Here is a 26,925-nt window from a genome sequence, read left to right on the forward strand (position 1 = left end):
GATGATGGAAGGGGTGAGATTGTCTTCGAACTCTCGGAGTTTATGAATCATTTCATCCACTGTTAGTGGTATTACGTCATTCCAGGTTACTGTTGCCAATGAATGGGCATATGATGACGGTGCATTCCGTGTAAGTTTTCGCCACATGGGTCGTGTACATTCGACTTCATCTGGGTCTATGGGTATATCTCCATTATTCGGTTTGATGTGATAGATCATCTCTACAATGGCTGATTCCCTCAGAGACTGGATGCCTTTGTCTAAAGTAGTCCACTTGGCTGAACAACTCATAACATCGTCCTTGTATGGAAACCTTTCTTTCACAGCTGCCAAGAGCCACCTCCAAAGACTGAGGGACTTTTTCTCTCTTGCAATTGCTTTGTCAATTCCCCCTTCTCTAGCAAGCGATCCCAGCTGCTTGGCTTCCATACCTCCTAGTTCGTGACCATCGGCCCCATTGTCCCAGCATCGTAGCAACCAGGTGATGATGTGCTCCCCTGGTTGACGGGTAAAATCTTTTCGCATATTCCGTAGCTCAGTTGAGGTCTGAGGTCGAGAAGTCACCTCTTCTTCTTCTTCGTCATGTGATGATGACTCCTGATCAGATGGTGGCCCGGGTGGTGAATACATTGTTTCTTCATCTTGCTTCACCCTTCTTGCCTCTTTTTTGCTTTTTCTCTTGCATACAGGGGCAATCGATATTGGTATGAATTGGTCCTCTGGTTTAGCTGCAGTGATTATCACTGTGGTTTGAGTAGCAACAGTACTTGTCGCTGGGGGTGGTGTAGCTGCTGTGCTTGGAGCTGGGGTAGCTTCGCTGTCTGTTGCAGTCGAAGTTTGAGTAGCAGCTGTACTAGTCGCTGGGGTAGTTGCACTGTCTGTTGCCGTTGAAGTTTGAGTAGTGGCTGTACTTGTCGGTGGGGCTGGTGTAGCTGCTGTGCTCGGAGCTGGAGTAGCTGCGCTGTCTGTTGCTTCGCCCTCAGATCTAGGGACATTTTTTTCCTTTTGAAGGTGCTGGATAGTGTTGAACAAGGCCCGGTAAGCATAGGCCAATCCGCAGCACGTTGACATGATTTGTCCCTCTCTGGTATGACCAGGATGACAACACACCTCATTTAAGTGTTTTACTAATTCTTCTGGATTTTGCACTTGTTCGGTGGTGAAATTCCAAAGCACTGAAGGGGCCCACTGACCTAGATACTTGCCCATACTATCCCACACACCCTGCCACTCATGGCTGTCCAGTCTCGGGGAAAATCTCTCGATCCCCCTATATTGTCGTCTAACCCCAGACAAGACCCAAACCCGACTCTGCTTAACTCTTGAGATCAGACGTAATGGTTGTGGACAAAACACACTCTGTATGCATGCCAACATGGTGGCCCCCATCACAATCAGCAAACAGGTCTCAACAATATTAAAAGGCCATTCAAAAACTTCAAAACTCTCAAACGATGCTGTAAACGGTCTGGGAGGGGCACCGGGAGGGTAAAAGAATGTCTCCTTCATAGGTTGACCACCCAGGAAGGATTAAAAATATGTATAGTTGCTAAGCATTTGTATTATATACTTCCCAAAGTATAAAGGTGGTGACCACACTGGGAACATAAGCCAGATCAGTTTCATGATCAATTTTTCTATTGTATTACAAGTCATTACCATAAAATACAATGAGACAATAACCTTAGCCCAAGCCCCACACTTAAAAAACACTTAACACAGCAAATACCAGCTCTAAGTAAGCTAAGTCATATTGAGACTGTGAGATCAAAAACAACAACTTTGAGAGCCAATAAATCAGCATTGTGACGAATGACTATTAATCCAAAACACTGAATGCTTATCACAAATACGATTAGACACACTCCGGTCAGATCTGTCATTATCTCAACCCTTCGTGCCCCACGTTGGGCACCAAAAAGAACTGTCGTGGTTTAAGCCCAGGCCGTAAATTAGAACCACGCAGTCTACTTCCCCCCCCCCCCCCCCCCCCCGAGGGATGGGGAGGAGAATCGAAAGAATGTAACTCACATGGGTTGAGATAAAAACAGTCCAGTAACTAAGGTATAACACAAATCACCACTGCTATAATAATAATAATAATAATAATAATGATAATGATAATAATAATAATAATGATAAGAGAAAGAACAAGGGAAGAGAATACGATACCGTAATAATAATAATGATAAGAGAAAGAACAAGGGAAGAGAATACGATACCGCCCGCCGGAAGAGAGCCCGACAGAAAAGAGGACATGCCCTTCTGGGTAGCTCCCAGTTACATCCCCCGGCATGACGTGCTGTGGTATGGAATACCTCTTTGGTTAGTTTGGGTCAGGTGTCCTGTCCCTGCTTCCTCCCGGGTTCTCCTCCTCCCTGGCAGAGCATGAGACTCACAAAGTCCTTGGTCAGGGTAAACATTCTGACCAGCAACTGAAAACATCGGCTTTATCAGTCTTATTCCCGGGCCGAAAGTCAAAACCACAGCGCTGCACCAGCTACTAAGAAGGAGAAAAACTGACTGCTGCTTCTGAACCCAGGACAACAACAAATCTAGATTTTTGCATGTTATAATTCTGTAACACTTAATATATATGGGAAGGATAGTACATAAGTACTGATTGTGTGTATGTAATATTTAGCTGGTAGCAAATATGCAGAGTATTAAGCATTAGGACTCAACAGCAATTTCCATTTCTAAGGACAGACTGAGGCAAGGATTATAAAATTTAGTGCAGTGGCATACCAGTTACAGTGAAATGTGCTGGAGCCAACATTCAATCAAGATGGATTTTAAGTCCACAATGAAGACAAATTCATCCACCTAAGAGAAGCTATGGCGGTTAAAATAGCATCAAAAAGTTAACAAGTAGTATTGGTCTGAATATCTATATACAGTTTATTCAAGTACTTACTATGTCAGCATTCCTGTTTTATACGTAGTTTACACCATTTTTTCAAGATCTTCCTTCTGTTCTCTTGCTTTTGGATCTGGTACTTACCACTCCTTGCTGTCTAATAAAATTGAACAAGTGCACAGGTGAAGAGGCATCTGGTCTCTGGTCACTGACAGAAGTTTAAAACAAACAAACAAAACAAAAAACCAGAAAACAACCCTCTGACCAAATCTGTGAGTAGAGAAGTTCTCTGAAAAGTGATAGTGTGATTTGCATAGCTTTAGATGAAAATTGCTTGAACAAATCTCCATTACACAGTTAGCTTCTTCAGGGAAATGTTTTAATGTGCGTCAGTGGGTGAAGAACTGGAACCTGAAATGTACACAGAAGAGATGCAATTGAAGCTTTCAGGGAAAGTTAACGTAAAAAGAACAGTTCACGTTTTTCCAGGGATGAGACAAAAAAATTGAAGTATTGGAAGAAGGGTAAGATTTAGGTAGCAACTGTTCTGCTTAAGGGAAAACAGAATTGTTGTAGCAGCAGTTAGGTTTGCTTATTCTTGATCATAGTTATTGCTGCTGTAGTAACTAATCAGGATGACGTTATACTTCATACCTAAATGCTTTCTGAAATCTTTAATTAAATACTCAGCAGTAAGCTACCAAAAATAAACATGAAAAATACATGTATTTTCTGATGCAGAGCACTCCACATGCATTTTGCAAACAACGCTCTAGAACTGGATACGTATTTATGAATGTTTTAGGTATTTTATATTTCTTTGTTCATAGAACATTAAGGCTAACCTTATACTACTTACAGCTATGGTAGCTTTTTTTTCTTTGTGTAGTCACGAAACAAATTAATAATTAAAAAAAAGGCAAACACTGTAGCACATAATTGTAATTCTTTCTGAGTTCAGATAGTAATGAAATTATTTAAAAAAACCCCACATCTTAGCAGTGTAATATAAACCCTCTGCATAAGTAAAGAAAATAAATACATCCTTATGAAAGCTTGTTCAGGTGGGAAGAGGATGGATAAATGGATAACTTTCTGAAGGTCTGGACAGAATGCAGTACATCATACAGAATATATTAAAATAAAATTATAGTGAACTGGATGTGGTATGTGTGTGTGCTTTTTTTAACGGCTGACTGTTTAAAGAAATTACTAGAAAATGCTTAAAGAAATTGCTAGGGAAAATTGTATTTTGTCAGTGCTGTGGACAGTGTCTTCTTTTAAATATACAAGCTTTTAAGATTAATTTCTTCATAAGTGTTATGCTTCCAAAAGTGCAGTTTGCGAAATGGAAAAACAACTTGGAGAAAGAAACTTCTTACCATAATTCCTTGAAATAACTTCTTGTATCTAAGAGTCTCCAGAGGAGCCCAGTGCATGGGGGCAGGTTTGCAGGTAATGCCAAAAACCCTAGGAATATGCCAGCTCACAAAGTAGAGCTACAGCATCAAGAGGCAGGGATGCTCTATTGCAAGGTGATTCTGTGGTATCTGAGCCCATCAGCAGCAGGTTGTGATCTGATCTGAAGTTGGTATGTCTGCTCTGGTGCTTCTTTTCGTATCCGGTAGTCTTAAAATGCTTATTTAAATAGAAGACACTGACTTGTTTGTTAAGAGTAAACCTTTGACTTTTCCAAGTTACTTGTTACTTGCATGTGAACCTTCGTTCTTAAAAGCTAGAGAGAAGGCAAAAGCCGCCTAGTGCCTTCCTGCCTCTGCAATAAACAGTCTGCCTGTGTTGGAATAGAACTGAGCTAATTTAAATACTAAAATAGATACATTTAACAATGTGGTCATAATCAGTTACTCTGATTTAGTTATGTGAATGCATCTGCATTATTGTAACACAAATTAATTGAGGCTTGCAGCATGCAGGGTTGGCTAACTAACAGGAAGAAACTTGTTTTCAAACCTGCTAAGGGAATTATGTAGTATTAACATTGAAGAGAAATTTTTGAGAGAAAGGGAGAAGGGGGCAGGCTGGGATGCCAGCAGGTTCAAACCAGGTATTTAAGAGGTGTAGCCAGGTCAACACTGCCTCTTAGGATTTACCTGAGACTAACAAGGCATTGGCGTGATCAGCCCCTGCACCTCTCTTTCAAGTGCATACAGAGGCGGGAGAGGTAGCACTGTCCTTCTGAACAAAAATGGGATTATTTTTGTAGATACGGGGTTCAGATGATCACTGGAGAGGTAAGAGACTGCCACTGTAAATTTGCCAACAAATCACAGGAAAATAATCATGGGCTGCCTGTGTCAGGACAGCTAGCCTAGTCAGTAGGAAAAAAAAAATCAGTGGGAAAATCCAGACATTAAACGCACCAACCGATCTGATAGCTTTCCATAGCTTGCTTAAAGTGAGATCAGACAGGCTATGGAAATAGAAGGTAGGTAAAAGAAAGCTAGGTAAAATTACTGTAAGTTAGGTTCACAACTGGCTAAAATCAAACTCGGTAGTAGGTACCAAAAGTTAAAAAGAGGGAGAGCTGATCAAATAAGGTCTGCTTTGTTTGGTACTTTTTAGAAAGTAATTTCAATTCAGGAGTAGATACTTCTATTAAACATGAGAAAATACACCCTAGGAGAGCTAGCAGCACTTCTGTGGACGGACAAAAATTCCAAGTAGTCTTGATTAGTTGGAAAAAATGATCTGAAATCATTCAATCAGGTACAGTTCAGCATGGATTGGTTAAAGGTCAAAAAAGAAGGGAAAGGGAAAAATATTAAAGTGGTGAAGAGCAAACTGTCTAGGCTGCAGTTTTGCAGGGTAGGTACCATTCCATCAGGTATTGGTGAGTTCCCTCCTAGGACCAATTACAGCATTTAACAGAGTTCCGATCTGCAGGTGCAGAGTTCTCACTGTTAACCTGCTCTGGTTTGTCAGTCATTTTCATACATGTGAACTACCATCACCATCCTGAGGGCATGACATGCATATGCTGCCAGCTGTAAACTCTACACATCATTCATGCCCAGTCCTAGTGCTCCCAGTAGAGCTCTCCTATTGCAGAAAATTGTAGGTTTGCCTTAATTTGTAGTGTCAACATGACAAAAAATATTCAGCTGGTGAAGTAGGTGTAATGGAAATCTTATTAATAAAACTATAGCTAAATGAGGCTATGGCCTCAGAACAGTGTTTCTGCTCTGCCTTAAAACATGCTTGGCATGAACAATTACGTTTTAGATTACTTTTGCCACAAGCAGGGGTGTTTCATACCTGCACATCCAGTCCAGCATGCCACTTACAACCCTTGCTCTGTACAGTTAATGAGTTAATTAATGCAAGAATTACACCAGCCCACCCAAAATGGAATGGTGTATAGTGGATTTAAACAGCAGCAGCAACAAGAAGGTGCCATTCTGGTGGCTGCTTGGTAGCTTGGGATTCTGGCATGGGACCCAGAGGGTTATGTGGGCACCATGTCTTGTTTGAATGAATGGTTTTAACACCACCATCAACCTGGAAGAAAGAGGATCCAGCGAAACTAGTTATTATTTCACCTCAGAGTGTGATAAACAGTACACTTTCCAAGGGGCTGTGAGAAAGTAGGCAGACTGATTGCCATGCATGTTAAAACATGCTTTTGATAGGGGTGGTCACAAGCTCAGCTATCTCCTGATGCACTCTTAACACCTATGGCTGTGCTGTTTAAAGAGAGGAAGGAGAAAGCAGAACTGCTCATCTGGTTCCAGCTGTGGAGGCAGTGTTGTCTGGATGGCACCAAGCCAGGGGCTGAGGTGGAAGAAAAGATGGTAATGGGTGAAAAGCATCTTGGAGGTCTGCTGCCCTTCCCTAGATCCTGTCCCAGACTCAGAGGACTCTCCAGGCAAGAGACTTCTGCCTCTGTTGGGGCTTTCAGTGCCTCCTGGGCTGCTCTGTGTTGAAATCTCTAGTATTCTGTTCATACTTTGCAGGTGTCCTGGGTTCAGCAGTAGCAGTCATTTTTTCTCCTTCTTAGTAGCTGGTGCAGTGCTGTGTTTTTGACTTTCAGTGTGGGAACAGCACTGATAGCACCGATGTTTTTAGTTGCTGCTTAGCAATGTTTAGTCTGACCAAGGACTTTCTGAGTCTTGGGATCTGCCAGGGAGGAGGGGAAGCCGGGAGGAAGCAGAGACAGGACACCTGACCCAAATCAGCCAAAGAGGTATTCCATACCACAGCACGTCATGCCCAGGATGTAAAACTGGGGACAGTTACCTGGAAGTGCTAGATTACTGCTCCGGTCAGACTGGGTATTGGTCGGTGAGTGGTGAGCGGTTGTATTCTCTTCCCTTGTTATTTCTCTTATCATTATTATTATTGGTGGTAGCAGTAATGGTTTTGTGTTATACCTTAGTTACTGGACAGCTCTTATCTCAACCCATGGGAGTTACATTCTTTTGATTTTCCTCCCCATCCCTCCAGGAGCTGGGGGGGAGGAAGGGAGGGGAGTGAGAGAATGCCTACGTGGTTCTGAGTTACTGACTGGACTTAAACCACTACAGCAAGTACGTGTCCACTTTATGGGTCAGAAAACGGACAACAGTAGGCTTGCAGTAACAGAGTCTAGTTACAGGTCTTTCATGATGAAGAGTCCTTAACTGTGCTCCTTTTCTGAGGGAAGAAAGTCTTTTGCTACCATGTGTTTCAACAAACTCAGCAGCACATTAACACATGTACGTTGCCTCGAAGACTTCTGGAGGACTTCTGATGTGCCAAGGCGGATCTTGGTTTGTAGTTGGTTGTAGGTAAGTGTGCAAGTCTTGACAGTAATATGAAGCTATTGGCTACTGATTGCCTACTGATTGGGCCATGTAGGGTCCACAGTGTGCTGACAGTCTGAGCCAGGTTTCAAACTGGGGTGCCTGGATAATTCATGTATACAAAATCCAGTGTGACTGTAGAGATGTCATCAATAAGTGAGCTGCAGGTTTGGTGCCTAAGTGTTATTTTAATACTGTTTTGGACATACATATATATGTGTGTGTCTTGATGTATGTGTGTATATTTAGATACACAATTTTAGAGGTGTCTTCAGAAGAGTGTTTCTAACCACAGGCTTCTGCATTTTAAGATTTTAGCCAATTTGGAAAGTTTATAGGCAGAGTAAGCAAACAGGTGATAGTGAAAAAATTGGGGATTTCTTATTATGTATTTCTTACTATTTCTTACTTCTTGTGGTTAGCTTGCTGCACTCTATGCTTATTTTTTTAAGCAAATAAGCATGAATACCCTACTGGATTGTCCCATGAGTCTGACAGCGGTGTTTTGCTTTCTAGGTAAGACTGGATGGAAGTTCCTGTAAGCTGGAAAGCAGAGGGTCAGTCCTGATTGTGCGCAAATCAGATAACAACTGGCCTTGAAAACGTCACACTCATGTCTGTCTTCCAGGTATAATGGTTCATTAGGAAACATGCAGCTGCTGAATATGAATAAGCATGTAATGTATTGCATGGCTGTGAGCAGAATTTTGGTTTGGCATGTCTCTCTTCGAAGAGGTGGTGGTGGTGTGGGCTGACAGCAAGAATAGTAGCAAGAAGAACCTAGAGTTTTCTTCTGTTATCAGGCTAGCCCCAGCATGTCCCTGCTTCTTATCAGCTCCAGCAGAGCTGGGCCCTGCCATGATGAGCCTCCATACGTTATGCCTCTGCTGCCTTCTGTTCACACATAAAGAAGGGCTGCAACACATGCCGTTGCATGTGAAGAGAGGCAATGCTGGACCTCATTATTCTGAGCCTCCATTTCTTGATCTGCTTTCTCATCTCCATTGCCATCTGGCGTGGACCTAAGGTATGGTGCGGCTTTTTGTGGCTCTGCACTCCTCTGCAGCAGGATCCCGACACCCGTGGTTTCCCTTCAGTCTCTATATACAAATACCCTTTTTAACCTGATTTTCTGAGGAAGTGAGGGTAGTATAGCTGTACTTGGAATTCAAAGGGAACTAGAACATAGTAGATATTGTAAGCAAATTTAATAGAAAGGCAGGTTTTGTGATAAAACTCCTTATATCCTCTGCTGGGAGAGGTTATTAGGCATTTGAATTATGTAAAAGGAGCAAGAGAAAAGCAGACACATTTGCTAAAGAGGCCAGGCTGAATAGAACTTCTAAATAAACATTTTTTTTCCCTTTTGCAGATGGAATATTTTATCAGCTTGCATCAGTTTTGTATTTCTAGCCATAGTGTTATTTAAAGAGTATTGGATCTACATGTAAATGCTACCCATTGCATAGCCAAACTACACAGTACAGCAAATTACATTTGCTGTCCTTATTTTTGTTTCATGTAGGTTTTGAAGGGAGGTGGCAAATAAAGTGCAGAGTAAAGGAATAGTGCAGAGTAAAGGAATAGTGATTGAGAATTTATCTTGACTCAGCCTCAGGTATCAGGTTTGCAGCAGCTGATTTTCCTAGTCCCAGTTCCATTAGTGAACACTTTGGCCAAGCATTATCACCAAACTCCTGTGCTTTGCTTCTTGTACATGTTTGATAGTCTTTTGGAAAACTTCTGCTCCTTTCATCTCGCATGTTAAATGCTTTGGGTTTTTTTCCGGGACTGAGACATCCATTCTACATGTAGAAATTCAAACATGAACTGCTTTAGAAGTGGCTTTTTCAATTTTTTTGTGATTCAAGGATGTGGATTTGTACAGCTCAAGCACAGGAACAGTTAAAGTGGAGCCAGAGGATCTTATATTAATTGGCAAAGAAGACGACATAAAGAAGTCTCAAAGAGTAACAGCCAAAGTCAATGGCAGAGAAGTTCTTGTTTTCTACCATGAAGGGAAATTTTACGCTATGGACTCTCGTTGCTACCGTAAGATATTTGCACATATGATCAAAATGTTGCAACATTTAAGCATAAAACCTGCTGCATAAATTAATAATGTTTTCTGCCATGTTTCAGATGAAGGAGGCCCTTTATGCCTTGGAGAAATAGAGGTACGCAAGCAAAATAAAAATAATGTGTAGTGGTATAGAGTCATGTAAAAACTCTATTGCATTGTATTTTAATACTCTTTCTGAATGTATCATCAAAAGAAATAGGTAAGCAATCAGCCATACAGGCAAGTCAGGAAACACATCTTTTGTCCTAGAGATTCTTCCAGGAGAAGAATAGGAAGCCAGTGACTTGTTATTTTTTCTTCTTATTCTTGCAGGATATCAATGGTCAAGCATGTATTGTTTGTCCTTGGCATAAGTATAAAATTACTTTGGAAACAGGAGAAGGATTATATGAAGGAATAAACCCATTGGAGCCATCACCAACACCACAATGGCAATCAAAAGGAGTCAAACAAAGGATTCATAAGGTCACAATAGACAATGGAAACGTTTATGTGAGTCCTCCAGATTTCTCTGTAAACTTTGACTCTGATTATTTTGCTGAAAAGTACAAACATGGTGGTGAATTAGCTATTAAAAAAATAAGCAACTCATGAGCAGCAGAGTAATCAGAGTCAGAAATCAAAGTCCTGGTGAATGTTCTAATGAAGCACCATTGTCGTGAAATAAAAGTGTACTTTGGCTGTGCAGATTTTCCCCAGATTAAATTCTAGTGTTAATGCTAGTGTTAATGTTGTGTTAAAGCATTGAAATGTAAAATTGAGTATGATAAGATGCATTGTCAGAAATGTGACTGATCTTGTGCCAATAATTTTTTTTTTTTGCACTTGCATTTCAAAAAGACTAATTGACAGCAGAGTGCTTCATAATAGTTGATATTTTAGAAATCCTGTTATGCTAGAGTTGTTTTAATTTTTAGAAGTGAATGTAGTATAATACTGCTTATAAGACACATCACATAGTTTAAGTAAATAGTCGGGTGTAGAGGTTATAGTTATATACTTAACAGTTGATACTTCTAATGCCTTTGGTATAAATGGCGTGAAAATTTATAACCTTTTAGATACACAAAAATTTTCAGAATGTTTATTAAGTGCTACAATGGGAAGTACAAAGCTTAAGCATATTTTAATGAGCTTTTTAATGTCTCTTTCTGTATTACTACTGTGAATCCATAGAAGTATCTATATTCTTTTGCTTCATTGAACTCCTTTTGACAGTTCATCAAATAATGTGATAAGCATTTGTCAAGTGTAGCTTGTTCTTCCTGATTCTGTTGGATAAAGAAGAAGCTCATGGACATAAAAACCTGATACATAATGTAGTGGCTGTTGTTTGTTTTGTTGTTGGTTTTTTGTTTGTTTGTTTGTTTATTGTGAACACATTTTTATCCATGAGTTTGAAAAAGTGTGCTTTCTGTTTAGAGCCAAAAGTTAGGTTTCTCTGTGTGTTCACTGCATAATATCGGACTGGCCCCATAAGCTCCTTCAAGAAGGTTTCCCTCCTGGGTGGTGGGCAGACTGGGCTCTGGGACACAGTGGCTTCCCCTGCCTGCAATTCCTTGGGATGTATTTTTGGTGATTTCTTGACTGTTTGCAAAGTTCAGTCATAACCAGATTCAGTTTGAAGTTGACTGGTCTTTGTCTGTAGGTTTCTCTTGTGCATGCAGTGGGCTGTCTTGCTTTTAAAGCGTATGTGAAGGGTAAGTAAGTCTTTGTGAACACCATTGCTCATATAAATGTATGTGTTTAGAAGTAGTGAGGCATAGAGAAGTATCAGAGCAAAACATCTGTGCCCAACTGGTCACAATGCAAAAAAGAAAACCACACAATTATTTTATTTCACCACATTTAAATTTAGATGTCCACTTCTGATCATGCCTTCTTACATTGATCTCATGGTTGATAGGAAGAAGTGGCACCTTCAAAGTGCTGTGGAGCTGACCTCTTTTTGTTTTGTGTTTTATAAGAACTACCACACAGAAATGCTTTCCTTCACTGCTGCCACTGCCTCCTTCTCTTCCTCTTGTGAACCCCTCAGCCAGCCAGTGCTGAGGAGATCAGATGTAAATGTGTACCTGAATTGACTCATGATTGCTTAGATAGTATTTTTGTTTTTTGGGTTGGGTTGTTGTCTGAGGAAATAATGCAGAGGTGCCTGAGGATTGGAGGATGGCAAATGTCACGCCAGTCTGTAAGAAGGGCAAGAAGGAGGACCCGGGTAATTATAGACCGGTCTAGCCTTACCTCCACCCCTGGAAAGGTGATGGAACAACTTATTCTTGACACCATCTCTAGACATATCAAGGATGAGGGGGTCATTAAGAGTAGCCAACATGGTTTTACCAAGGGGAAGTCATGTTTGACCAACCTTATAGCCTTCTATGAGGAAGTAACTAGGTGGATGGATGATGGTAGAGCGGTAGATGTGGTTTTTCTTGATTTCAGTAAGGCATTTGATACTGTCTCCCACAGCATCCTCATAGATAAGCTAAGGAAGTGTGGGCTTGATGATCAGATGGTGAGGTGGATCAAGAACTGGTTGAAAGGAAGAAGGCAGAGAGTTGTGGTCAATGGGGCAGAATCTAGCTGGAGGTCTGTGACTAGCGGAGTCCCTCAGGGGTCGGTGCTGGGACCAGTGCTGTTTAATATTTTCATGAACGACCTGGATGAGGGAATTGAATGTACCCTCAGCAAGTTCGCTGATGACACTAAACTGGGAGGAGTGGCTGACACACCAGAAGACTGTGTTGCCATTCAGTGAGATCTGGACAGGCTGGAGAGTTGGTCAGGGAGAAACCTGATGAAATTCAACAAGGGCAAGTGTAGAGTCTTGCATCTGGGGAGGAACAACCCCGTGTACCAGTACAGGTTGGGGATTGACCTGCTGGAAAGTAATGAAGGGGAAAGGGACCTGGGGGTCCTGGTGGATGGGAGGATGACCATGAGCCAGCAATGTGCCCTTGTGGCCAAGAAGGCCAATGGCATCCTGGGGTGTATTAGAAGGGGTGTGGTCAGTAGGTCAAGAAGGGTTCTCCTCCCCCTCTACTCTGCCCTGGTGAGGCCGCATCTGGAATATTGTGTCCAGTTCTGGGCCCCTCAGTTCAAGAAGGACAGGGACCTGCTGGAGAGAGTCCAGTGCAGGGCAACAAAGATGATTAAGGGAGTGGAGCATCTCCCTTATGAGGAAAGGCTGAGGGAGCTGGGTCTCTTTAGCTTGGAGAAGAGGAGACTGAGGGGTGACCTCATCAATGTTTACAAATATGTAAAGGGTGAGTGTCAGGATGATGGAGCTAGGCTTTTCTCAGTGATGTCCAATGATAGGACAAGGGGTAGTGGGTGTAAACTGGAGCATAAGAGGTTCCATGTGAACATCAGGAAAAACTTCTTTACTGTGAGAGTGACAGAGCACTGGAATAGGTTGCCCAGGGGGGTTGTGGAGTCTCCTACGTTGGAGATATTCAAGGCCTGGCTGGACAAGTTCCTGTGTGATGTACTCTAGGTTACCCTGCTCTTGCAGAGGGGGTTGGACTAGATGGTCTTTTGAGGTCCCTTCCAACCCTTGAGATTCTGTGGTTCACTATTTGAATTAATAAGGATGCAGTTCAGTATAAGAAAGTACTAATTACAAGTAATTTGCTATTACCTGTATTGAGGTTTAGTAGAATGTTAGTAACAGGAAGTTTTACTTTACAGTTTCATGAACATGTTCGCATTTGTAGAAAGGTGACTATTTTGCAGAATTGAATTTTCTGGCTAAAAAACAGTAAAGTGTTTAATCAAGTGTTCACTTTTAATCATATGAAATCAGTGGAACTACATGTCTCAGCTTAGGTGCGTCTCTTTTTTTTCAGTGCTTCTCATAACTCTCTGCAAGCTTTTAAGGTGTTTTTGCTTTTACTTTAAACATATTCTTATTCTCAAGGAGATCATATTAGTATCTAAAGTTTGTCAGTTAGTTTGCTTTTTCTTGCTGATGATCGCAGAAGGAACAGAGAATTATTAACTCAGGTGGCTGTGAACAAAGGAAAGAGTTGCTTGGCTGTTAGATTTTTTCCCCCTTTTCCCTTTCTCTCTTTTTACTCTTTTTCTCTTTTCTCTCTTTTCCCTCTTTTTATTCCTTTTCCCTTTTTTCTTTGTTCTCTTATTTTTATTTTTTTTTTGACAGCAAAGAATAACCCCCACAGAGTATTACAGTTGCTACCTTTAAAAAAATATATGCAGTACTCTGTTTTATTTGTCTGAGCTTTGAAGTGATAGATTATGCACCAGATTTGAAAATACTGTAACCATCTAAACTCCTAGAGTTGGACATTTCTGAGCCTCTTGTCTTAACAGCCCTTTCTAGGTCTCTGGTTATACTGATATATCATGTGAAGACAAGGAAAATGTGGGGATTATCTTGAAAAGGAGCCAGTCAGGAGATTGGTGGGGAGAGATAAAGGGGGAACACAATGAGATCCCAGCTGTGATTTGAGAGCAAAGACAGCAAGCACTGGAGCTGCCTGAGAAAGGAGGGCCAGGACAGGTGGGAAGAAAGGTGTTGGTACTCATGAGGGAAGGAGATTTCAGTGGGGAAAACCAGAAAAGGCAGCAAAAGGTACTTGTGGCAGCAAGGAGACTGAAGCAGAGTGAGGGACTGAGCGCCTCCAAGTCCAGGGAACCACTGCTGAGACGGAGGAAGGCTGGGATGTGCTCATTTGCAGTTAGAGACTAATAGCAGGACAAGGAGGGAGACAAGGAGCAGCTGATTTAAGGCAGTGAGACTCAGCTGACATTTAAGGGAAAATGAAGAGGCAGAATTGTGGGCAAGAGGCCAAGAAGTCACTAGCTGGATAATCAGAGCTTCCTGGAGAGATATGTTAATGTGAGCAATGTTAAGATCAACCCTCCAAATCCTTCAGGAGTGTTTTCTTGGTGATAGTTTTGGGGATTTAGTTTAATTTGCCAAATGAGCATACACCATCTGTTTTGCCATCATTAATCAGCCAGGCAAAGAACAGAGAAATACTATTTTGTGCTTTGGATTGAAAATTTGCATGCTGCTGGCTCTGTGAGATACTTAGGCTCTGTAAGCTGCTTTCACAAGCAGCCTGAATATGTAAACAAGTTCTATTTATCTTATCGTGGAGCCATCTTTTCAAGAAAGAGAGGTGAAAACTATGACTGTGGGAGTTTTAACAGCAGCTTGGGCCTTGGCCTGATGTACTTGCACCATCAACCTTAATTAGACAATCTTAACTGCGAGACTGGATGTTCTATGTTTTCCTTCTACATGCAGTGCCTTGTTCTGGAATGTCTCATCGACTTCATTTAGTGTTACGCATGAAATAAAGGACACCTTTACTGTGAGAAGTGTCAGGTTTGAGAGGTTCATAGACATACCCCATACACTGGTGAGATTGGTCTTTGCAGGAGACCTGCAAACATTCACACAGTGTCTGGTCTGTAGGAAATTAACTTTAAAACCAACCTTTCACTGTTGAAGCCCTCTTCAATAGCTTTGTACAGTTCCTAATTTCATGCCTAATTTTGGGATGAAATCAGATCTGAAGTCTGTGCCTGTGTTTTCATATATGATTGGGAAAAGTACATGGGCCTGTGAGAATCAGCATTCACCAATTCACAAACATTCCATTGCTTTGCCCACTTGGCTTGGCAGCTGTTTTGAAGGTTACTGGAGAAGGCAGGGGATAGAGAATGAAATAATATAGTTGGAGAGGTACTTCAACCTCTGGTGATGTGTGGGGAGAGGGAATGTATTTGGGGAGCCTGCCTTTTGCTAGCAGTGCTGTGGCAGAGCCAGTCCCACAGCAGATTCAAGCAGTGGGGTCTTCTTGCTCCAGCTCCTTCTGAGGCATCCTGGTTGCTTTTTCCATTTCTTTTTTTAATAACTGATAACTGATTGACTATACACACAAAATATTCTGGCATTTAAAAATATGTGCTGCTTCTATGTTGATCTCTTATCTGAATGGACTTTGCTTCCCTAATTTGGACAATACAAGCGTTAGCAGTAATTATCTGTTCATTTCTATGAACAGGTAATTCGTTTCTATGAACACAATTTTTCCATGTTGTGCAGTATGGAAGAGTCCTTTCTGAGAAAATTCATAGAGTGAAATAGTGTAAGTCAATAACATTGCCTCATATAGCCCACATTTTCAACTTTTATCAGTCATTTCCTTGGTGAATGGTATTACCTGCACTTCATATTTGTGAAACAAAAGCGGAAAGTAACATTTAAAATGTTCCCTAGTTTTGGTATATATAAATGAGTATTTCTCAGTGTAAGTTCTGAAAGTGAAACAAAAGTAATATTAAACATGGTTTTGGCATTTGCCCAAACTCTCCTCATATTTCCCCATGGCAAAATGGAAGCAGGAAGGAATCCAGACGTTCCTTTGTGCTAAACAAAATAAACCGGATTTCTTCTCTTTTTAAGTTCAAAAGCAACAAAAGCGGAGCTGTTCTAAATCCCCTTCCTGAGATTGTAGATAAATGACACAGCTTGTAGTTGCTGCCCCTTGCAAAGGGCAGCCGTTGTGCAATTTGTGGTAACTAGCTTTTCCATTACTGAAGCAATGACATATTTAGCCAGTTTGCGCACATATGGCTCTGCTTGACAGAAAGCTCCAGAACCCTCCCTGTGCCTGGCTCTGCAGGGCTCACCCCTCACCCTACAGCTGTGGTCAGCACCCGAGGGGACGGTATATTCCTTTACAGACTATCACTGATTGCTAATGAAATCTGCACCTCCATGAGAGGTTCGTGATTCCTGCAATAGCTGCTTTAGTTCAGGTGGTTGGTAGCAAAAGCTTGAAGTGCACATGGATGGGCTATGCACATTCCTTAGATGACTTTTATCAGAATATTTTGCAAACCACTGTTGATTGCTGCATGGCCAGGCTGGGTTGGACCTGGGAATGGGTAGGAAGAGTGAGAGTATCAGTTTATTTTGTCGGAGTTTTTCTGGGTGAAATAAAAAGTGCAACTTCATCTTGGCATCACTGACATGCTCCCAGTGCTGAACATAAACCAGGCTTTTGCAATGTCATCTCTGTACCTCAGGAGCAACATACACATTAATAAAGAATTAATAATTAATATTGCTAATGAGATCACTGTCAAGGTCTTTCATGTATCACCCATCTCTAAGTTCCGTTGCAGCCAAGGAAATGGAGCAGTGGAGGGGAAGGTGCCCAACAGCCAGGAAACCTTAGGTGTTTATTTGAAACTATGTTTCCAAAAAAAGCAGCCCTCACTCTTTGCAAGATCATTTTCAATCCACTTAACAGCATACGTATCTGAGAACTGACTGTAGCTATATCCTGCTCTGCTGAAGGTGAGGCTTGCTCTGCTGAGTTAGGAGTTTGGCACAATGCTGCATAGTCCCTGGGAATGGTACCTAGGTTTCAATTTGGATTGAGAGGAGCTAAGTGCATTCTTATGCATTTAAGATGCATATTATACAAACCTCTGTACATAAAGCTCTAGCTGCTAGGCTTCAGCACATGGTGAATGGAGAACAAGGTAGCTGAGGGATGATACCTATAGTCAGATGTTCAGTCCTAGGGGTATTGTACCAGCTGAAAATCAGTGCTTTTTAATGAGGGCACAACTTAAGAGATACTTTTTGAAACAGTATCTAACAGTGTTTTTTTGTGAAACACAACCTAGTCTGTGTTAGAATCCCACCTTACGAACATGCACAGGTCATCCTCTCCTGGTGTGCTGCAGTACAGGAGTTGGGTCTGACACCACCTTTTTTCAAATGCAAACCCACAACAGCGGTGAAGTTAGGGGCAAAACTTCTGAAGAGATATAAAGGTGAGGAGATTTTAACAGAAAGTTTATGTACCAAGATATGGGAATCTCATACTGCTCCCTGATTAGTGCTCACTGGTGCAGAGGCAAGTTTAGGAAAATTCAGTAGGTGAGTAAAGACACAGGCGCATATACTGCTTTGCAGGATTGACGACCTAATGTCCAGTAGCTGGCTTCTTATGTGTTAAACATTGTCTGACTGTTGCGCTGTGTTTAGTCTGGAGAAGAGCAGGCTCAGGGGATACCTTACCACACTCTGCAACTGTTTGAAAGGAGGCTGTAGTGAGGTGGGAGTTGGTCTCTTCTCCCAAGTAATAAGCAATAGGACAGGTGGAAACACCCTCAAGCTGCACCAGGGGAGGTTTAGATGGATATTATGAACAATTTCTTCACACAAAGGGTAATCAGGCATTGGAACTGTCCTAAGAGTGTTCAAAAATCATGTAGATGAGGCCCTCAGTGATGTGGTTTAGTGGTGGCTTTGTCAGTCCTAGGGTAATGGTTAGATTTGATGATCTTAAAGGTCTTTTCCAACCTAGCTGATCCTATGATTCTATGATTCTATATCTTAATTGCTTTGTGAATGTCTCAAACGGTACCATTGTAATATCCAAGTTTTCACTGAAAAACCTACCACAATTTTATAGCAAGGTCGAAGGATAATGATCTCAATTATTCCTGGCAAATGAGGCAAAAAATTAATATAAATGGTGTTTGTTAACTTCAGGTCCAGTCCGATATCTCTGAACTGAGATACTGAAAACTTGTCTGGGATTTTGTTTTGTTTTGTTTCAGTTTTTTGGGTTTTGTTTTTTTTTTTTTGTTTGTTTGGTTTTTTTTTTCTGAGTATGTAACAACATACAGCTTTTTCATGTGAAAAAACAGCTTTCTTCAGTGGTTGTTTCAGGTAAGCACTTCACACTTAAATGAATCACAGCATAAAGTGTGAAGAAAATGAGAAATATACAGTCAGTCATTGCCCATTAATATTTGTTTCAAGTGAATTGCCTAAATTTATATAAGAATTCTAGTAAGGAAAAGAATCTTTAAGATTAGCTACAAATTTTTCCCGTCTGTGGTGAATTCATTCACTCAAGCTGAAAGTGACAGCTTAGTTTTGAGATAAGAACCTTTTAATGCTATCTGGTCACAGTTGCTATCCCAACCCTGTGCTATGACCTTGGTAATGGATTTGAGACGACATCCTCATTTCCTCTTAATCTGGAGTATAATGAGAGAATTAAAGCGCTACAGAGAAAATGAAAAGGTGGCAGGTGAATGTTCATCGATCCAGAGGAAAAAAAAACAACCAAAACCAAAAAAAAAGGCAAAAAAAGAAAGCAAAAAACCTGTACACATAAATTTTGTGGGTGATATTATCAAATTGTTGTGTTTACTGGCTGGTTGTTTCAAGCTCCTCTTGGTCAAAAATTAAAGAGCTAAAAGGACTGGATTTTAAAACATGTTCTCTAGCGGAGAAGTACATATTAAACCATGGATGTGCCAAAATAAGACTAAAAATAAATTAATTTAATCCCATTTAGCAATCTGTAGATATGTGTCACAAAATATTTCTATATACTAATTCATTACCTTGCTGCAGCTCAATTTGAAATTGCTGAAAATGTTTTGACTGATAGGGAGTGGAAAATACTCTTAAAGACCAGAACTTTTCGTGTAAGGTCCATTTATGTTTAGGGGTTTTTTAAACTCTTCTTCTATAATAAAAATGATGCTGTTTGTCATATGCTTTTTCTGTCTTCATTTTTAAAAGTGGGAAGTGAGACCTCATCCGTAGCAACTTATGAACATGAACAATATCAACTTTGTTCTCATTTATTATTAAATAGAGAAAAAGTTCTAAGAAAGGAGGAAAGAAGTTTTATGAAATTCAGACAAAATTGCATTCTTTTATATTAACAAGACATGATGTTTTACTATGAGGTTAATAGAAGAGAAGCAGAGGGAAATTTATAAGGCATTTACTTCCATCAAAAAAGCAGCACACCTGCCATGAAAAAAAAAACCACACAAGAAGTCAAAAAGGAAGTTTAAACAATTTACTTATTGCAAGGTTTGCTAGAACTTTGTAGACACTAAGTGGAAAACAAACCTGATGTGTAACTTGCATGTGTGTTCTTTTCATTCAGTGCAAGCAGCTCTCTGCAGCTGCTTGCAAGTAACTTTCTCAAACTATTTAGCAGTTATTTTTTCTGCAGTATCAAGAATCATGTATCACAGAATCACACAGAATCACAGAATCCCGAGGGTTGGAAGGGACCTCAAAAGACCATCTAGTCCAACCCCCCTGCAAGAGCAGGGTAACCTAGAGTACATCACACAGGAACTTGTCCAGCCAGGCCTTGAATATCTCCAACGTAGGAGACTCCACAGCCCCCCTGGGCAACCTGTTCCAGTGCTCTGTCAGTGCTCTGTCACTCTCACAGTAAAGAAGTTTTTCCTGATGTTCACATGGAACCTCTTATGCTCCTGTTTACACCCATTACCCCTTGTCCAGTGATTGGACATCACTGAGAAAAACCTAGCTCCATCATCCTGACACTCACCCTTTACATATTTGTAAACATTGATGAGGTCACCCCTCAGTCTCCTCTTCTCCAAGCTAAAGAGACCCAGCTCTCTCAGCCTTTCCTCATAAGGGAGATGTTTCACTCCCTTAATGATCTTAGTTGCCCTGCGCTGGACTCTCTCCAGCAGGTCCCTGTCCTTCTTGAACTGAGGGGCCCAGAACTGGACACAATATTCCAGATGCGGCCTCACCAAGGCAGAGTAGAGGGGGAGGAGAACCCTTCTTGACCTGCTAACCACACCCTTTCTAATACACCCCAGGATGCCATTGGCCTTCTTGGCCACAAGGGCACAGTGCTGGCTCATGGTCATCCTCCTATCCACCAGGACCCCCAGGTCCCTTTCCCCTTCATTACTTTCCAGCAGGTCAACCCCCAACCTGTACTGGTACACGGGGTTGTTCCTCCCCAGATGCAAGACTCTACACTTGTCCTTGTCGAATTTGATCAAGTTTCTCCCCGCCAAACTCTCCAGCCTGTCCAGATCTCACTGTAGTATTTTTATAATACAGGAAAATTTCTCTTCTTGCTTTTTTCTGTAAGTGGTCTTTATTTGAAATATGAAAAATTCAGACCCTTGATGCTAATCTATATTAATTTTTTCTGGGCAGACCGTCTTTCATGCTGATGAGCCTGATCATTTGGTGTCATTTTTCTTGCCACTACAATATTATTAATAAAACATTAGACACTAAAGCTAGTTACCGGAAAATATCTAGTACAAATCAGTCTGTTTATATCTGCGCAAACTCTAGACCAGCAGCAAATACAAGGTAATTTGTGGTTTTATTTACCTCAAAGTGAAGCATGAAAGTTCCGTGCTGATTTATGGATTAAATCGAGGTTTCATTTTTCATTTGAAGAGCTGGATTTTCTTATTTTTATAAAAAGTCAGCTTTTTATTGACAACTTTTTGTGGGAAAACTTACACAATTTGTCCTCATCTGCCTCAGTGATTTCACAGGTGAGGCATTTAGTGCAGATATGCACTTCAAATTAAACCAACAAATAAACAAACAAAAAAACCCACCAAAAACTAAAACCAAACCAACACCAAAACTATATCAAAGCAATACTGTGAAAATAAAAATGACACAGTGCTGGGTATTTCTATATCCCTGCCTTTCAGAGGGAGTGATTGCCAGCCTGGCTTCCAGAGGAATCAACACTTAAAAAGTCACATTGTCTCTACCATCCACCTGTCAGCCCCTAGACTTAAGGTGGAAAAACTTTGAAGATACCAAATTTCTCCTAGTTTTGTAGAGATAGGCTGTTCAGTAGTGAGGCCTCAATTAACGCTCCTTCGGAGACAGCAGCAAAAACCTGAACCCTTCTGTGACTATAGATTACATACCTTTGGCTGGAGACACGAAAGTAGTCATTCACTGACTTCTGTTCTTAAAAATAATCTGTTTATAAGGACACTTTCATTTATGTCCTTTTATCACGTGCCATTTCTCACATCACATGCACATTTGTCACCCATCAAAGGCTCCTGAGCAGCCAAACACTTTCTGAGTGTGGGCTTCTGTTCTGGTATGAGTAATGTCAGAGTGCAGGGGAATGCAAGAGACTGTGAGACTAAAATCAAGTGATTTTCTGTTATGGTGAAAGCAGGAAGGACAACATTCAACTCCATAAAAAGCATTGCATTACCACACACAGATCATTCTGTCTTGCTGCGTTGATATACACCCCTGTAGCTACAGGTATGTGGACAGCAGAGGAGGTTGGGAGCTAGAATGAGTATTAAATAGATGTGAAATCGTGACAGAAGGGAAAATAAGAAAGTGTAAGTCAGGAAAATAAATAGTAAAAAACAAACAGCCAATTTAAAGTCTAGCACTGAAATGGAACTTCGGATATTTGGAAACCAAAACTGTATTTTAAAATATGATCATGGCCATCCAGTGGCCACTTGGAAGATGTTTGACATCTGTATAAGGAAACCTGATGAACAGTGCGCTCTATCTTTTAATTCTGGAGAACTTCAGTTGTATAAAAAGGGTTAGAATGTAATTTTAAGCAGGAAACTTACTTCTGATGATGTGTTATTTATGACTTGTTGAGAACTTACAAATTTGATAGATGAATAACTGTTGTTTGTATGCATATACTATATGGTAAACATTTGTATCTCTGGGTATAATCTTTGTTCTTTAATTTTCTCTTCTTAAAATGCACATTAGATCGTGTGTTTAACCAACATTATTAGATTGTTTTCATTTATGCTACCCGTACTCTTGCAATATATTTTTAGTAAGAAAAGTTAGAAGCTGTATACATTACTGAACAGAACTGTGGGCAGGCAAAGGTCAGAGCTTCTGCAGGACCACATTAAGTAGTTTGAGGCACTTCTCCCTGTACAATTCATGCACTGGGTCACTCGATCTTAAGCACTTATCCAGAGGATCATAAAGTGGATTAAAATAGCCCAGAACTTTCAAAACATGCTGAGCATATGCCATTCCTCCCCTACACTAAGCTACAGCAGCATCTCTTGCCCAGGCAGTCCCACACCTCTCCGAATACGTTGTGAAAGGAGATATCCAGGCAAGCAGAGACCTGCAGGATGGTTTGGTCATATGTCTGGCCATGCCATCCCAGGAGAGAACTTTCCCTGCTCTCTAGCGGGAGCACCTGCCTCTCCACCATTTCCCTTGGTGCTTGCTGCATGCTCACCTCTCCTGCAGCTCAGCTTCAGCCACAGCCCAAGCCCACAAGCCTTGGCATGGAGAACTGGGGCAGGCTGGGGTGGGGATGGTGCTCCTCTGCATGACATGATGGTCCACATCCACCTCAGGGTAATGGCTTCTGATTCTAAACCAGTAGAAACAACATATAAACTACTTTATTGTTTGTTTGTTTGGTTTTAATCCTTTGACTTATGTTCTAATGAAACTAACAACACTTGTTAAACAATGACATGAGAATTACACGGTGCAGCTGTACATCCACTGCTGGGGATTCTTACCAGTGTGAATAGGATGTCTTCTTCTGCAGCATGTTGAATTTTCAGTCCTTCATCTCTGTAGCAGGTTGAAGCATGTAAGCACCAGATGGGGCCTTTCTGGTGTACAGGACATTGTTCCCTTCACTGCTGAGGGCAGGAGGCCTGGAGGGCAGCCCTTGTGCTGGACTTCTGCAGCAACAGAGCTGGTTTCTGGTAATCTGTGGCTGACCCTCACAGTATTAGGGGCTTTCCACAATTCAGTGGTTGATTCCACAGTTCTGTTCTGCTACAAACACTGAAATGTAAGCATAACAATAAGCCATATAATAAACCACTTAAGCAGTGCTTTAAATATTAGAAGTGTAATATTTCTTTCTTCTTCTCCTCCCATCAGATCATTTTCCACCTCCTTCATATTTTTGATTCAGTATTGGGCTGATATTACATTACTTGACCTGACAGTAAATAAAAAACAGTTATAGTAGGTATGAATAAGTGGTTAAGAGTAGATAACGTTTATGAGAGAGTTCCTCAGAAACTCATATCAGAAACCATAGAGCTGGGTCTCTATCATTGGAAGTTGAGTGACCCAGCCATTGGAGGCTACCAATACAGTCAAAAACTGCTTTAGCAGGGCCAGGAGAATGGCAAAATGATAGGGCTGACTGCCATTCCTAGTGAGATGATACAGTCTGTGATAGAGACTGAAATCAAGGGATGTATGGAGAACACAACCTGTTGTGAAGGTGTTGGAGAGGCTCCAGTGAAGTCTGGCACCATTGACATTTGGAGGAAGGGCGGTAAGTATGCCGGTAAAGAGGGTCGTGTGGGCATAATAATCCTCTTGCACTTTCAAAAAGCCTTTGAGAAGCTTTTTGCAAAGCTTATTAAAGTTTGTAAAGAAACCAAGTTGCCACAAGATTGGTTGAGAAGTTGGGTTTTGGGCTGAAAGCTGGTGTAAGAAAAGGAAGAACAGTGAAGGACAGGATGTAGTCACATCAGAAGCAGTGAGTTTCTCATACACCTAAACTTGCTCATCACATCAGCAGCAGCTCTGTGCCACATGCAGAATCAGCTAATGAGTGCACTTGGCAACAGCTTTGAATTCAAACCCACTGAGCCCCCTCATTGTACTGAAAATATGGGCCAGTTAGTCACATGTGAATCAGTGCAAGCAAGGCTACAGCTTCCACAAGCTTAAAAGAAATCTTCCTCCTGGACTTGGCTGCAGTTACCTCTTTGCCATGAAAAATGTCATTACCCTTTTGTCAGCAAAGACTGCATATTTGTTTTCATTGCTTATCTGAGATACTAGCTAGAAAGCTTCCATAGAGATAATTTGAAACAAAATATTAATGTCACAGTGTAAAATGCGTGAGGCCAAGTATGCCTTTGTTTTCTGAACCCTGTTAAAGACTCCCTTTACTGCTATTTTGTCTTCGTATGTCAGCAGCAATGGAAACTGCCTGCTGGCTGAAAAGTTTGTTGATACAGGATATTCGACTTCCAGTTTGCCAAAGAGGGATGCCAAGCAATCCTCTATAATCCTCATCTCTCCTCTAAATGGTCCTTTATGGCTTTCACTTTAAGTGCCCATGTAACTTGCAGAATGCATCTAGATAGGGATGCCAAGATAGGGCTGCCAAGAAACTTCTCTGTTCCTGAGGTTTATCACCCTGCAAAAATAAACCAATTTTCTTTTCTACTTTTTGCTTGTTTGTTTGAAATGTATTACTCAGTCCCTCAGCAATGCAGACAGAAATGGGGTTATAGACCTACTTCCACAGATGAACAGATGGCACTTTCATCCAGTTTTAGTGCTTGCCTTTTAAGTGTTGTTTTTAATTTGACTGCTGAAGAGTTACTAAAACACTGTGGTTTTTCAGTCTGTTACCTTTAGGTGCTGTTCACCAGGTGAGATGAGTGCCACATTCACCATCTGCATAATTTGCCAAGATTCATGTTTCCAGCAGTCCTAATTACTTTCCCATGTGGTTCGAGGAGGGAGTAAAATGAAAGCCAGTGTTTTCTGCCACCCTCCATCTCTGCCTCACACACTTGGGCAGAGCTAGGTCCACAGCAAAGACTAAGCTATGCTAATTGGAGCTATGCTAATTGTGTTAATTGGGTCACCTCTCACTACAGCTGCCTTGTTTACCAGCCTGTTTTTCCTGTGTGTTGTGTGCAAGACTGCATGTGTATACGTATCACAGAATCAGAATGGTTTGTGCTGAAAGAGACCTTGCAGATCACCTAGTTCCAATCCAAGTATGTAAACATATGTATGTGTATATGTGTGTGTATATTTATTTGCTTATTTAGCTACACTAGGTTATGCTCACTAGTGTTGTAAAGAAAATTTCTCTCAAAGGTTTCCTCATTTTCAACAGCTAAACCACTTCAAGTTCAAATTTAAATATTCAGACTTCTCTTTCTAGGAGGGAAACAGAAAGAAAACCTCTACCTGTCATCGTAGCTTTCTAAGGAAAGCTAGATTGAAAAGCAGAAGAAGCTGGCATGTGATGAAACACAGGGAAACAAAAGTGTCGGTAAATTATCTGTTGGGTTGGTTTGGTTTGATTTATGTTTGGCTGGATTTTTTTTCAGTAGGCTCTGTAAAATTTGTAATAAAAAATATAAATACTATTTGAGATCATTAGCATAAAATAGGTATTAATGTTTATGATTTCTAAAAATGGCTCAGCCAATCAATACACCATTGGCATAAAACTTTGGCAGTTGCATCAGTTGTCACCTCCCACATTTTCCCATATTGGAATGGTATCTTTCTCAGAGTATGGACTCTTGCAGGAAAAGGTCTGTTAATTATTCTGTTGACAATCATATTAAGACTTGTGTTGGATGAGTTCTTGCCTGTGGGATTAACAGCAGCATGTGTTCACATAATAGGGAGTGTTTATTTATCATTTAGGGTACCTAAAATATTTTTATTCCGTTTTGTTGTGTTTTTTTACTCTAATGTGTGTTTTCTGACAGAAAACATGCCATTGTAGGATGGATTTGGTCCCAGGTATTTGTGCTCATTTTATTTTAATTACAGAGTGTCCATTTTGAAAACAGTGCTTTAAACATCACATGTATGCTAAAAAATCCACATAGCATTTCAGAAATTGTCAGCCTAATTTTGAAAAGATAGATGTTATTTAACACCAAGTTTAAATACTTTAACTGAGAGTCTCCACAGTGCTTTCTTCTTCCACTGTGACAGTCTGTCCTAATAGCACAGAGGAGCTGTGGCAGCAACTCGGTGTCATGATGTTGGTCCTTCTCCTGCAGGAGCCTGGGGGGCAAGCGCTGCCTTACCGCTCTGGTCAAGCGCCTTTATTTGCCTCTGCTGACCCAGATGCTCTGTGTTGGCTCTGCAGCAACGTCAGCTTGCTGTGCCCATTGCGTGTGCTGCGCTCCTGCTTACTGACGTCAGGATGTGATGGCTGTGACTGCCCAGCTGGACGCTCGCCCTTACGCCTCGAGTTCACCCACAGCTGCTGAGCAACGCAGCCGCTGCTGCCTGGGCTACTGGTAACTGCTGCTGCTGCCGCTGCTGCGGCTGCTGCCGCATCTCTGGCGTGCGGCTGGAGCCCACCGCTCCGCACGGCAGGCACCAAGATAGCCAGGCTGGCCGCAGGCAAGGGAACGCAGTAAGAGCTCTGGAGGTCACAGCAGCGAGGCTGAGCGTGGACGCCAACAAATACAAATCCAAGCCAGCTGGGGATTTGTAATGTAAGCAGCATTTCTAGGTTTCTTTTCCGTTTTGCTCTCATGCTGCTGTTGGAGTTGAGATCATGTACGTGTTT

At 41.3% G+C, this 26,925-nt stretch overlaps 2 protein-coding genes across 14 annotated transcripts in view; both read left to right on the top strand.

Annotated features, from left to right (window-relative positions):
* Positions 1–8,163: 8,163 nt before the first annotated feature.
* Positions 8,164–26,800, top strand: RFESD (Rieske Fe-S domain containing). Of its 10 annotated transcripts, none has more exons than XR_013958687.1 (8): positions 8,164–8,290; positions 8,466–8,689; positions 9,534–9,714; positions 9,805–9,839; positions 10,058–10,237; positions 11,394–11,445; positions 22,666–23,910; positions 25,549–25,649. XR_013958687.1 is itself a non-coding variant. In XM_080636809.1 (7 exons), the coding sequence occupies exons 2-7, from the start codon at positions 8,612–8,614 to the stop codon at positions 23,031–23,033; spliced, it is 894 nt and encodes a 297-aa protein (XP_080492935.1). In that variant the 5' UTR covers positions 8,164–8,290; positions 8,466–8,611; the 3' UTR covers positions 23,034–25,541. The 10 variants fall into 10 exon arrangements, 7 of the variants coding, with proteins under 7 accessions (XP_080492935.1, XP_080492937.1, XP_080492938.1 ...); XR_013958688.1 differs by lacking the exon at positions 22,666–23,910 and adding an exon at positions 26,497–26,610 and having other exon boundaries at positions 8,176–8,290; positions 25,549–25,659; XR_013958689.1 differs by lacking the exon at positions 22,666–23,910 and adding an exon at positions 26,408–26,543 and having other exon boundaries at positions 8,177–8,290; positions 25,549–25,659.
* RHOBTB3 (Rho related BTB domain containing 3) overlaps positions 26,718–26,925 on the top strand; it is a 47,597-nt gene continuing 47,389 nt past the window's right edge. For all 4 annotated transcript variants that reach the window (XR_013958686.1, XM_080636806.1, XM_080636807.1 and 1 more), the window contains exon 1: positions 26,718–26,851. Coding sequence is in view for 3 of the 4 variants with exons in the window: in XM_080636806.1 (XP_080492932.1) it covers positions 26,850–26,851 (2 nt within the window). In the remaining variant the exon portion in view is untranslated. The remainder of the gene's footprint in view (positions 26,852–26,925) is intronic.

This window comes from Psittacula echo (genome assembly GCF_963264785.1).
Source record: "Psittacula echo genome assembly, chromosome: Z".
NCBI lineage: Eukaryota > Metazoa > Chordata > Aves > Psittaciformes > Psittacidae > Psittacula > Psittacula echo.